The sequence below is a fragment of the Pituophis catenifer genome, unplaced genomic scaffold, assembly GCF_029215685.1.
Source record: "Pituophis catenifer annectens isolate HBS135680 unplaced genomic scaffold, rPitCat1.0.hap2 SCAF_6, whole genome shotgun sequence".
Lineage (NCBI taxonomy): Eukaryota > Metazoa > Chordata > Lepidosauria > Squamata > Colubridae > Pituophis > Pituophis catenifer.
In genome coordinates, this window is record NW_027256886.1 from 28,217,194 (window position 1) to 28,231,674 (window position 14,481).

Genomic DNA, 14,481 nt, shown 5'->3' on the forward strand with positions numbered 1-14,481 from the left:
CATGCCCATAAGTGAAGAAGAAAATCTTGTACACTAACAACCAAAGACTGCATTAGTCTCTATGGGATATCTTTGAAGATAGTCTAGAAACTCAGCTGGCTAGAATTTGGCAGCACTTCACTCTCTTTAGGATTTAGAAAGGAGCTCAAATCATAGTCAAATCTTTTAATCTGGTTTAGCATTTGTTTTAACTAAACTGTTGCTGTTTTAATTGTATTGCTCTAAGATGCCCTAAGCCATTGAGAGGCAACATGCAAGTACACAATTAAATAAACGAGCAAACAATACCCAAATTAGATTATTTAAATTAAGAAATAATAAGCAACCAAATACAAATAGGTCTTTCTAATATCTCAATTAATATGTATTGACATTACTTACCTTCTAATAAACTGAAATCATAAGAATTGTTCTTAGGTTTCTGCAGGGCAGGGTATGTATTAAAGAGGTTTGCAACAAAGGCTATATTAAGTTTAGGGTTGCCTGCAACCACATCTGTAGGTGTCACAAACTGTTTGCAACCCAACTTATCTGCTTGTTGAAGCATATATTCAGCCCTCCTCAAATCATTTGGTTCCTGGGGAAAAATAAATTGCAAATTTGAAATAAAATATTTCCATCTATTCTTGCATTAGACATAAAATTCTAGATACAGAAGCAAACCAGAAATTGTTTGGAAAAAAAATCCTGTTATTTCAGGATTCCTGATTGCATTTAAATGCATTTAGAATCTGTGTTTTGGACCACTTATAGCAGTCTACTATACTCTTCCCTCAGAAGATCTAAAGGAAACAATTGTTTTCATTAAACACAAAATAACATTCTCAGGAGTTTCTTAATCTCTAAGAACAGACTCTGACTAGGCAAACGCAATATAGTAGTCAATAATATATTATTATGAAAAAAAAAGCAGCCTATATAAAGAGGGGAAAGGGTAACATATTTTGCTGTTATATTCCAAGAAGAGTTTTACTGAGAATACTAACAGGTATCTGTTTTGTTTTCCTTTATTTTCTCATTTTCTACTTGTTAAGTGACTGATAGTAAGTGTTATAAATATAAATGTTTCAAAACAGGTGCCTCTAAATTTATGGAAGCATATTCAAAGCATAATGTTTGAATAATTTAAGCAGCCATGTCTTTCTCAGACTTAAATGACTGTTTTGGAAATTTTTCAGCCTCAGAGTTTGAAACCAGATTAGATCAATTTGAATAATTAGTATAATCTAAGACTATGTAATGGTAAAAAAAAGTCATAACTGACTCTACCATATAAACGTGAGACAAAAATAAATTGAAATAAATCTTCAACTGTATACTTGAAGCATATTCTATCTTGTTTCCCCAAAAATAACACCTCCCTGGATAATAAGCCCAATCGGGCTTTTGAGCGCATACGCTAAAATAAGACCTCCCTGAAAAGAAGCCTTCCCTGAAAATATTTAAGCATATGTGCAGCCGGTCCCCGCCATTTCCTCTAGAGAAACAGAGGTGGAAATCAGGTAAGAGGAGCCACGTCTTGCTCCATGGGCCCCAAAATAATAAGAACAGCCCCCCCCCAAAAAAATAAGGCCAAGCGCTTATTTCGGGGTTCAAAAAAATATAAGACAGGGTCTTATTTTCAGGGAAATACGGTAGCTCGATTCTCAAAGTATCCCCCATTAAGACTCATTATGAAACCATCATATCAGATGGCTGGATTATCAATTTTTTTAACATAGTTGGTCAGATAATACAAAGCAACCCATTCCTTTTAAAAAAAAAAAGATTGACTTAAAAGTATCATATTGTTAATTATCCATTCAATCATACTGTTCTATTCAAGAAATCTGTTAGATATGTTTAGTAGAAATGCTATAACTTGGTTCTCCAATCTAGCCAGTGTTTATAATCTGAAAGATTTAACAGAACACTTACATTAAAACCTGAAAGATCTATGGCAATGGCTGTTTCTCCATTGTTGCCTCGTTTGGGTGCAATTTGATTCAAAAGATGATAATAAGCTTTTGAATCCTGAAATGAACAATGCAAATTTTAAACAAAAATTATTCACGTACACTTATCCAATGCTGAAATGAGAATGACTGAAATTGTTATACTAATATGCCTGTGTCATATTCTGTATAGGTTCTGCATAGAACATATTTTCTTAATGGATTTTCATATTTCTTGGAGGATATCACAGGTGATATCCTTTTTTCAAAGGTTAAATCAAAGGATTTTCAAAAGTATTTGAAAAAGACACCAAGTATAGGATTATACTAGGGATGTATCTACAGAATTATAGCAATAAAAAGGTGCCTGGATAAATAGTGCTAAGAAAAATACAGGAGCTGATCTTGATGGAGAGCAACATCAAATGTTACTGGCTCACAATAGAGATTTTGCGGAAGCAGGAGTCCTCAGTTTAAAGGTCAGTTCATAGATGAATTGAATCTCTAAATACAGGCTCAGTTGTTTTCCTCTGGATCCAAAGTTCTTAAACAATTCCAGTTGCAACTGTCTCACTTCTCTGGATACCAGAGCTTTTGCGAATTGTGCTACATACAAGATTAATGATATAAAAAAAAGTAAGGAAATCTGTTTTTGTTATTTCTTTATTTTCTGCTTTAAGTATTAATTTGCTTCCATCGTTCTTGATTCTAGAAATGATATTTTTCTTATTATTCTTCTATAAGTTTTATAAATGGCTTTTTGAGACCATGGAATTTCTTATCTGTCAATCAAGTGTTACATATTCCGTTCCAATAGCACTACACCCAGCCTCCTGGTAAAGACTGAATCACTTCCAAAGCCACTTATTAGCATAGCTTTATTTATTTAAAAAATGGTCTTTCATAAATTGGCGATGTATGGCAGTAGTATGTTAGGTTCAAAAAGTATTTCAATAGTATACTTTTTATTAAAAGGCAACAGCAGAATAATTTATGAAAACTTCGATTAGTTTTTTTAAAAAAAATTTGATTATTTTTAAAATTCAGATTGTAATAATTGCTTTGTTTACTACAAGTTTAAGTAAGATATACCTTAATGTCTTGACCAAAGTTGCTTATTTTCTTCCACCCAGCATTATTCAAATGGTAGTTAACCCAGCGTAGCAGAAGTTCTTCTGGAGACAATTTCATTAATTGCTCCAATTCTTCTTCATCACTTAGTAAACCAATAAGAGCTGGAAAATGTTTTTAATAAATATTATTCTGGAACTTCAAAAGAAAAACAAATAAAAGAATATGCTTAAGCTACAGAATGTATTATTCCTTATGAATGTTTAAAATTCTCACCTTCATTTCTGGAAATCTCTATGTCAGAAAAAAGCCCAACTTTAATAATTTGCCATAATAATCCTAACACCAAATGTGGCTTTCCATCTATTAAATCTTGTGATCCAATGTTAACTACTGTACAGCCAATAGCTGATGCAGAATTTAGTGCTAGATCTAGATTTTCCTAAAAGCAAAGCAAAAAAAAAAAACGTTAGAAACAGATGTAAAATAAACAGACTAAGAAAGTATTTCATAAATTGGCCAACATTTGAAGTGTTTTCAGCATATTTGAAACACTGAAAGTCAGCATTTAATAAATTATTCTATAATACTGTGTTTCCCTGAAAATAAGACCCTGTCTTATATTTTTTGAACCCCGAAATAAGCGCTTGGCCTTATTTTGGGGCAGGTCTTATTATTTTGGGGTGCGTGGAGCAAGATGGGGCATCTCTTGCCGTCTTACCTGATTTCCAGCTCTGCGTTTAAATATTTTCGGGGAGGGCTTATTTTCGGTGGGAGGCTTATTTTAGTGCCTGCGCTCAAATGCCCAATTGGGCTTATTATCAGGGGATGTCTTATTTTTGGGGAAAAAATTAGATTATTTTTCCTTTGAAAGAGCTGTTAGAGCATAGGCCCTTTTTAATATAGCTATTAATTTATTTTTTTAGCAATTTAACAATATAAATGTTACCATCATAACTCACAATATGCCTGGGCTAAGATTTTCAAAAAATTGCCATATAAATATGATATCTAAATAGAATACTATAAGAAAAATGGACATCTGGAAGCTAAATAAATAAGACCTTTCGAATCAGAGATGAACACAAACACACACACACGAGTTTTGAATGGAAAAAAGGATTATGCTGAAACAAAAACACATTTGGTGGGGGGAAATATAAAATTGGAGGAAGCTAATAGGCATAACAAATCTGGTACTAGAACAACTTGAATTGATACGTTCTACAAACATGCATTACAAATATATTAGTAATAGAACTATGTGCCAAATTATATGCTAGAAATTAAAAACTAAGTTGTTAGCGTTGCAAAAAACTTCCAGAAAGCTTCCTGGAAACTATTTTACTCAAAGGCTTACATATATTAATGGATTTACTACAGCAATACAGTATATATAGAAAGTTTAAATAACTATAAATGCCTTGCCTTGTTTTTATATACATTTTTCCATCTATAACCAGAAGCAACCCCCCCCCCCAAATATAAGAAATTTAAGAAGCTGAAACAAAGATAAAGGAAATACAGAAAAATATTGAAAGAAAAATATATGTTCAACACTCTTATATATAATTGAAACCCAGGTCTCAAACAACAAATTAAATTGGCTAACTGAAGTGATATTGATCACACTTTATGCAATAAAAAGCTATTTCCTATGCCGAGAGTATTTTCTATTAAGGATCTTTTTCCTCCCACTGGAGTAAAACCATCCAGAGTTGCTTCAGACAGTGAGAAGGGACGACATATACATTTAATAAATAAAATAATAAATAAATAAAACAATATTCTTAGCTGCACCCCATTAATGATAAATCTTTTTGTTTTGTAAGGTTTAGAGCCTAGAATATATTATACCAAAATGTCTTCGATGTATATCAACTCCAAAACATAAAATCTGTGTCACTTCCAAAATGTTACATATGGAAATTGGAATCTAACTACCTATTTTCATGGTGTCCAGTCTGTTGAATTAATTGCATTTTGAGATCACAGAACACTAATGTGACTTTTTAAAAATTCTAACACATTGGTTTGTTGTAACTCAGTGCAGGTTTTTCTATATTTATTTTGGTACAACTTTTCAGTTGTAGATTTAAATTAATTATATATTCAGAAACTTCCAAAACCTTTTTCTAATAATTTTAATAATTTAGGAATTTCAGATTTTGCTCACACATCAGGCCCAAACTGTAAAATTAAAATACATTTTAATTAGATATATTGCAACTCAGAAGTTTTAAGCAAACCAAATTCTTTTAAATATTTTAAAATACTAGTATCAATCCCATTTCTGGCTTGTGCAAGAAATGTTCAAGTTTGCATTATCTTGTAATGTAATTTTACATGAGAGCTATGATCAAATTTTAATCTCCTTCCCAAACATCATCCATATATGTCTTACAGTTTACAATTTGCCTTGTTCATCTTCTTAATTGCCATTCAACTATTAGATTTTGGCTATGGTTTACTTACTGATCTAGTGAATGCAGTAAGCTTCTTCTTATTAATTGCTCTTTCATCAATTGTATCTGGCTGAGATAAATTAATCATTTTGCTTGAAAATAAAGAAAAATAATCGTTAGCTTAATGTGAAAGAAATTCAGTGTAAAGTGATTTAAAAGATTGGCAGATTAAAGTTCTCCATAAATGTGAACATTAGCAAACCATTTAGTAGACTTACAGAATATGGAAATTTATGGAATGAGTATTTTGTTTCCATAAGTGGAATAACATCAGTACCATACATAGAGGTAATTCATTTAGTTTTTTCATATACCAATATTCCACTGTTATTAGCTGAACAATCTGCACTTAGTCACCACAGACAGAAAAAAAGGCATAAGCATATGTATATGCATGTTCATGTAACATACATTTCCTCCCTGTCAAGATGAAAAACGTCAGAACTTTGACTTAGCATGGAGAATGAAGACAATAGCTCTTGGACCACAGTACCATGCTAGAAACAGTTAGCTTAACTCTGGTTTTCAAATGCTTATACTTGGATAATTTCTGGGATCAGTAGAGTTTAGTATTAAAGCAATCCAGATACAATTACTTTTTTTTTAACTACTGTTAAAAACAGCAGTTCATTCTTATCCAAGGTGGATATGAATGATTGGGGAGGTAAAGGAGAATGGACAGTTCCTTTGTAAAACTCCTCAATGAGACTGCTAATAGCAATGTAGAAGCAGCAATTGTGTAGCAAACGGTGACTGGAGGATTTGCCTAATAACAGCAATTGGACATGAAAGAACTGCCTTCGTAAGTCAGGACAGTCACATGATATTGCACTTCATGACTGTGCTGCTTAGCAGCAGTTCCCAATGCTAATTAATATTCATAAGTGAGTACTACCTGCATATGGTTTAATTTTTATTGATTTCAATGAAAGTTCAAAATTTGTTGATCTTTCCAACTAAATAGGACTTATAGTATCAAAATTAAGCGATGGTAATGCGTTAAGAATTCGCCAGCCTGTATTTTGGTAAACATTTTTTTTAAAAAACTGAACATACCAAAGAAGGATACCATCAGCAAGTGAATTAAAAAGGCTATCGTTTGATGGATCCATAGGGAGGCAATGTTTGCAGTCAGGGTCATCTTTAAGAGCTTTATTTATCCAGTTAACAAATGCGACCTTGTCTTCTTCTGGAAAATAAAAGAGGAAAATATATTTTAAGAGCAGTCTAGCAATACATATGCCACAAACTCAACCTTGCTGTCTTAGCACATTGTAAAAGAAACTGTTGTGTATCTTTTATTCTGAGCAGGTCATCCTATAATTATAAGAACCATATCCATATTCCTGCATAAATGTTAATCCTGGCATTACATTGACAAAAACATTCCTTTGAACATTACAATTTTTTTACCTGAGTAAGAATGCTGAGTTCCCTCACTGGAAATGGATGATGTTCCTCCAATTGCAGTAATCCCCAGTTTTTTGTTTATGGATTTTCGAAATGATTTGCTAATCTCTTTACTTTTCAGTTCCTGAATAACCTGGAAAAAAACAACATGAAGAAAATGAAATCTAATGTGGAGAAAAGCAAGGTTTTGCACCTAGACAGGAAAAACCAAAGGTAAAAGTACAAATTATGCAAAACATGGCACAAATATAGTAACTGTGAGAGGGACCTTGGAATCCTAGAGGACAATCGTTTAAATATGAGCCAGCAGTGTGTGGCAGCAGCCAAATAAGCCAATACAATTCTTGGTTGTATAAACAGAGGAATAGAATTAAAATCATGTGAAGTATTTATAAATCCTTAGTAAGACCATACCTGGAATACTGCATCCAGTTTTGGTCACCATATTACAAAAAAGATGTTGAGACTTTGAAAAAGGTGTAGAGAAAACCAACTAAGATAATTAAAGGCCTGTAGATTAAAACATGAATATTGGTTGCAGGAATTGGGTATGGATAGTCTAGACTCTAGAGAAAAGAAGGACTAGGGGTGACATGATAAACAGTATTCCAATATTTGAGGGGCTGCAACAAAGAGGATGGAGGTCAACCTATCTTCTTCCAAAGCACCAAAAAGCAAGACAAGAAACAATGGATAGAAAGTAATCAAGGAGAGAAGCAGCCTGGAATTAAGGAGAAACTTCATAACAGTGAGAACAATTAACCAGTGGAAAAGCTTGCCTTTAGAAGTTGTGGGTGCTTCATCACAGGAGTCCCAAAGGTGCTTTTTCGAAGAGGCAACTGGACTTTCTTGTTTTTCTTTGAAGATGTTTCATTTCTCATCGAAGAAGCTTCTTTAGCTCTGAGGAGTGAGCTGAGGAAGCTTCTTGGATGAGAAGAGAAACAAATTTAAAGAAAAACAAGTCCAGTTGCCTCTTCAAAAAGCACCTTTGGGACAACTATGACCTGAATGACTGAGAATCTCTATAGATATTCATCACTGGAGGTTTTTAAGAAAAGACTGGACAGCCTCGTCTGAAATGGTATAGGGCCGTAATAGCGAACCTGTGGCACGCGTGCCAGAGGTGGCACGCAGTGCTCTCTCTGATGGCATGCGAGCTGTTGCCCCAGTTCAGCTCCGCACTGCATGCACGTGTGCCTCCCACTAGCCAGCTGGTCTTCGGATCTCGGCTGTGCATGTGCGGGGACATGTGCGGGGACATGTGCATTTGCAGAGGCGTGGGGGCATGCGTGGGGACAGGGCACATTCAGGAGGTGCATGTGCGGGGGTGGGACACATGCATGCACATTAAATTTGGGGGGTTCAGGCGCGCACGCACATTCACACACACACTTTAGGCACTCAGTCTGGAAAAGGTTAGCCATACTGGTATAGGGTCTCCTGCTTCAGCAGGGGATTGGACTAGAAGATCCCTTCCAGCTATATTCTGATTCAGATGATTAACATCAAACAGAATAGAAAATAATCAAAGAGCAGCCATGTCAAAACAATAGTAAAATTGCTAACTTTCTTCTTCCTGTTCTTTTTTAGCACATTTTCATAATTGTTCCACCTAACTGAAGCATTAAAGTTATATAATAAAGCAAATCAATTATTTGTGGGAAGTGGGAGAGACAAAAGGGACAAACCAAGAAGATTTATAATTGCGAACCAATTCTTTATTATTGAATCCCTTCATATTTGATCTTTTTAGACTATAAGAGAATTAAAAATATTTTTATATAATAATAATACATTAAAAATCTTGGATACAGCTATCAGGAATATACTTTTTCATTTATACCAATAAAAAAATCAAGAGGTTCTAATCCAGCCCCTAAACTGAATAAGAAATACAAAACAAGAAAGCTACCTGTTAAGGTTTGTATCTCCTTCCAGAATCTTAGGGCATGTATATCATAATTGTTTTTAATTAAGGTGTTTTATTAAGGTGTTTTTTTTGTCACATCTATTTAATTTTTATTTAGAGTTTTATTTTAGGATGTCAATATATAATTATAAGTGAAAGTATCCTGCATATTTTTGTAACAGCTGTACTTGTTTCTAATATGGACATAATTTGCAGTGCTGCTAGTTGTCTGCTGGTTGTCCTCCCTACCTAATTTAAGGCACAAGCTAAGGTTATATTGTTTATTTAAAACATTTCTGCAATAATTTCCAAACATATTTTGAAAATACTTTACAAACAAGAATTAAACAATACACATGTAAATCCCAGTCTCTGATAAACAGTGAACATCTTCAAATTATTAAGGCAACACTTAATAATTATTATCAACTTTAAATGTGGTGCCATGTCTTTACGGAACTTCAAAAACACAGTAAAAGTGACAATCTGTCTTTTGCCATTTGTATATGCTTTCCATATTGCTGTTAGTCAATCAAATATTTGCATAGGTGTAATGAGTAGTGAATGCAAAAGTTGTTTCTTACATTATTCTCAGAACTTACATCTGCTGCTATTTATCACCTAGAACAGGTTCTTTAAAATTGTGACATTTTCTGATGTTATGGGACATGCATAATGCTTAGACATGATTTTTAGGCCTAATGCATACGACATAATTCTCCAAAACTTGGACTGCCCTAGCAAATCCAGGATGTTTAATAATCCAAGACAAGTATAAGTGGAAATAGGAAGTACAGCCTGAACAATCCCAGGCACAGAGAAAATATATTAACACCTTGGTCATGTGTTTTCAAGCCTTCAAAACTCCAGGTCATTCTAAAATGGGGGGAGGGGGAGGTGTACTTAATCCATTCTTGACAATTTGCTTATTCATATTAAAGATAAATTTCATCAGAAATGTGTAAAAGTCTTCAGCTATTTCAGCAAAATAGCTTCACGCACTTCCTTCATGTTTTAAATGGAATTTAAAAAATAAATAAAATATGAATGATGTATTGCATACATTGAGCTCCTTTCAAGTACAGTAGAACTAGAGCAACAAGATGCAAAATTGTCTCAGGTAATTAAGATTAGTTTTAATCTTATAGAATTATATGAAGACATTACTATAAAAATTGTTTAGGTAAAAGAAAGGCATACTCCAAAAACATTTAAAAGAGTTTCATTTCAGAAACTAAACAGAGAAAAAAGTTTAAGGTAGGCGACGATGGAATACAGTGGCCTATCTTGGTCATACAGTGGAGGGCAGCCAAAAGCCAAAAATGTTTTAAAATTGCACCAGGGGTGCCTATCAATAGTCTATCACTTTCCTGGGCAAAATCAAAAGAGGATTTGATAATTGTTGCACTAAATTTAACAGCCATCATTTCATAACCTGTTATAATTGATATACAGACTAATTTATAGTTCCTGAAGCAAATGATGTGAAGATCCATGTGCTGCCCTGAAATCAACAACTGCAAGGACAAGAGCACATTTTGTAAGGTATAGCTATTAAAAAGGTCTTACACCCATTTTCAAAAATGATTTTTTTTAATTATTATTTTGAGAGCTATTGTTCAAAAGCTGTCACTGTACTGCTAAAGTTGGCTGGCTAATAAATTTAAATAAATACTGTGAAAGTTACAAAACAGGATATCATATATTTGAGCTGTATTGGTGCATTGGATTGCAGGCTAACTGTGCCCACTAACAGGATCGGCTCAAGCTTGACTCAGCCTTCCATTTTTCCGAGGTTGGTAAAATGAGGTCCCGGATTGTTGGGGGCAATATGCTAACATTGTAAACCACATAGTACGTTTATCTACTATTGCTATATCATATAACCATTTCTCAACTAACATGACAGACTTGTTATGTTGTTTTTATGTCTTGACTGCATAGGGTACATTTTAGGAATATTGTACACTATTGAGCAATGTAGTTTGTAGCATGAATTTTAAAATATCTTTTAATAACCTTTTGTTTCATATATAATAAATTCATTCTAATCCAGTTATATTCAGATAAACATATAGCCTAAGATAATTAGTTTACTTACCGATACAAATTCTTCAAAATTGATTTTGCCATCCTTGTTGCTATCTGTCACGGCTATAATTTTTTCCACAATTTCACGAACTTTATAGCCAGGTAATGGAAGACTTGCTTCTTTGAAAAGATCTTGAAGTTCATAATCACTGACATATCCACTATTATCAATGTCTATAAATTGCAAAACAAAACTGCTTTGTTACTATTGATATTTCAATTGCTGTTTTAAAATAATACATTTTTATTCTTTTGTTATTACCTTCTTGATATCTTTGTGTTTCTGATTTATTCCTGGTTTTGATATGAAGTTGTGTTAACTTTCTTTGTTAACACCCTTTAGTCAGCTCCTTTGTAATCTATTTAACAACATTGAATCTTCAGATGTCTGCTAGTTTTCTTTCTTGTTAGCATTTTCTGATATTGCACTGCCCTTAATTTTCTTTTCAAGGTGTTTCAGTCAATTATAGTATCTTTTAAGATTTTATTTTCATATTATCTTTTTATCATTTCCATTAGTTTACTGTATTATTATTGGGCATTTTAAAAACCATTATTAAAGTTGATATTTTTTCAAGTGCTTGTTAAATCAAAAACTCTAACAATGTAGCCACTGTATCCAAACTTACCTTTATTTAGCATCTTTAGTAAGAGACAAATTTAAGGTAATAAAGTGGCCTATTGTCCACCCAATTTTGTCTTTGGAAAGAGAAAATTATCATCATCATAGAAAAAAAAATTTCAGACATTTTATGTTTGACAAACTTAGTCTTTCAACTCGTATCTGGATGTATCATTACAATTACTTCATGATTTTTTAAAGCTTCAATTATCTGTTTTATAAAATCATCATGTACCTCTAATAACTGATTTGGCGATCTGTATCATACCCCAAGAAACATAGCACTTCTGTTAGTTTGCCATTTCAACATGCCATTTCAAATAACACTTGTGCTATTTTCAATCCAATAGATCTCTGTGTAGGTAAGTTCATTTTTGGTATATAATGTGTTGCCTGTTCCTCTGAAATAAAGTTTTCCTATCAAATCCAATGCTCCACCGGTGGGATTCGTCTTACTATGTTATATAATCTTTTATTATGCCTTTATGCCTCATTACTTCTAGCTCATCTTGTTTGTTTAACCCATATTTTGTGTATTAGTGTAGAAATATTCCGTATAGTATAATTGGTTGGACTCCTTGTTCTCAATTTCTTTTCCTTTATATCTGTCTCATATTTATTTTTTGCCAAAGCAATTTTACCTTGCTTCTGTATTCAGTCTATTATATGCCAATTCATTTCTCACTAGTCATCTTACAAGTCCCTATCAATGTAAAATCTCCCGTCTCTCTTCATAACCTTCCTCTGAAGCCAGAGATGACACCATAGATAATTAGTTGAGTTTCCCAGGCCCCATAGTATCATGGAACAAACAGAGTAAAGCACAAATCTCAGATTGTACAGCAGTTGTTTGCAGAAAGAGAAGAATATTGCTTTATTTCACTAAAATATAGATTTCAGAGTATGATGGAAAAACTCACCTCTAATGACTGAAGTGTTCCAGTTTCTTCATTAAACTAATAAAGAAATAGAGTAATCACTGCATTCCCAACAAGCAAAGCCAAGACCCAGTTTTGAGGCAATACAGATTTGCTTCTTTCATGGCAATCTGACTATTCTTATATATGAAGATTATGTATGAAGCAAGGGAAGGATGCTACAGAGTAATCAGTTTATTTGGATTGCCAGACATCAGCTTTTTAATATTCTAGGCAACTTAATGAAGTATAGGGTATACCTTTTAATACCACTACAAGAGGCAATGAAGCCTAATTATATATATTTTAAGGACTTATAAATAGCTCTCAAATTAGAGTATAAGGTTATTTCAGGCAAAATATATCAAGGAAATGTGCCTTTGCATTAATGCAATTGTTCAGATTTCATTGTTCCCAATCTGCATAATTTTCTTGTTGGAAGATAAAAACCTTCATGATATCTGTGCTAGCCATTCATAAAACACCTCTGATCTACCAGTAGCCACAAATGAAAGATACAATGAAATCCCTTGAACTTTCCCACTTGCATTAACATTTGGACTGCAATTAATTAATAGGTCTCTTCGGGAAGACAGTGTGCACTGGCAAATAAATACAATTCCCTCAAGATAAGGGAAATCTTTATTACAATACTGCACCCATCATAAAATTTCACACCTAGGAACAGATCTACGCACCCCACAGAACAAGAAACAACATGTCCCTGGGGTAGGAACATCTCAATTTAGACATCTAACATACTTCACATTGAAGTACATATTCCATGATCAAAGTCCATTACTGCTAGAAGTACTACCATGCTCAGCATTTTAACTTCATATCCTACTTTTGATTGTTGTACTCCATGAAATGTAGTCAAATAAAACTACCCTAATTTTCAAGCAGTTGCCCAGCATGTTTGTGACCTAGCTGAACTTCGAACCCAGGATTTTCTTCCAATATTCTCATGATATGATAGTGAATATTGGGGATCAGCAGGGTTTATGTAATTATAGCTAACTTATGACAGTATAGCATTTCATGTGGCTGGGAAATTGTGGGAGTTGGTCCACATATCCTAAAGTTCCACGGTTGAGAAACACTGTGTCACGGGAACTCACATGTGAAATATTATTAATATCGTTATTATACATAGAATCTATTATTAAATTATCATGGCAGATATCTTAATATAATATTTGAAAGGGATAGGGTTATGAAATGAAAAGTAGTAGATGTGATCAATTTTTAATCTTCTTATATCCTCAACAAGGGTCAACTAAATCTTGGGAAACTTCAGCAAACTTACCTATTTTACTGAATGCTTCTTTTAGTTCTTCCAGTTCTTCTCGAGAAATTGTTGTTATGTTATTTTCCATCTTGATTGCCAATTTTTTATGTCTGTAAATAATCAACAAGACATATTTACAAAGTACAATAAGGAAAGACATATTCAATTAATTGAAATATTTTTGTGATCCATCAGAATTTATACTATTCTGAGCATTAGGTATACGTTTTTTTTTTCTAAGTATAAGTTTCACATTATGCAAAAGTTACAGATTTTGGATTTTTTATTTCTTACCAGACAAATACAGTTATATCAATAACAATTGGGCTTATTAAATTATGCTGACAGAAGACAAAAGATTCTGCTTCCACCTGCATCAAAAGGAAAATCTTCAGTGGTATCAATGCAGCTTCATAATGACTAGAAATTATGGGATTGCAGCCCAATATTTGTGGGCTAATACCTAAAGCAGGAAGCTAAAGTATTTTGTGCATCCCAACAATTCTGAGTAATTGAGAATGTTATTCAATATTTTTGGGAGGAAAAAATAAAAAATAATAGAATAAAGATGATCAACAAGCCTAAGAAAGAATAGAAGACAAACAAATGTTAATATTATGTTGCTGCTTGAATTTTTATCTGAGATTTTTAAAATTTGTATTGCTTGTCTCTTGCTGTTAGATGCTATGTATGTACTTGCATGTACTTTTAGTGAGAGTTTTTAAAGCTGTGTTTACATATAAGCTGCTATTAAAATCATATGAATTACAA

The 14,481-nt window shown here is 33.1% G+C and overlaps 1 protein-coding gene across 1 annotated transcript in view; it reads right to left on the reverse strand.

Moving 5' to 3' along the window:
* Nucleotides 1–13,798, reverse strand: part of PLS1 (plastin 1) — a 30,658-nt gene extending 16,860 nt beyond the window's left edge. The window contains exons 1-9 of the mRNA XM_070944988.1: nt 13,729–13,798; nt 10,891–11,054; nt 6,884–7,013; nt 6,527–6,659; nt 5,481–5,562; nt 3,282–3,447; nt 3,027–3,169; nt 1,918–2,013; nt 382–577 (exon numbers count right to left, since the gene is read on the reverse strand). Of these exons, the coding sequence (XP_070801089.1) occupies nt 382–577; nt 1,918–2,013; nt 3,027–3,169; nt 3,282–3,447; nt 5,481–5,562; nt 6,527–6,659; nt 6,884–7,013; nt 10,891–11,054; nt 13,729–13,798 (1,180 nt within the window). The remainder of the gene's footprint in view (nt 1–381; nt 578–1,917; nt 2,014–3,026; nt 3,170–3,281; nt 3,448–5,480; nt 5,563–6,526; nt 6,660–6,883; nt 7,014–10,890; nt 11,055–13,728) is intronic.
* Between the last annotated feature and the right edge of the window lie 683 nt (nt 13,799–14,481).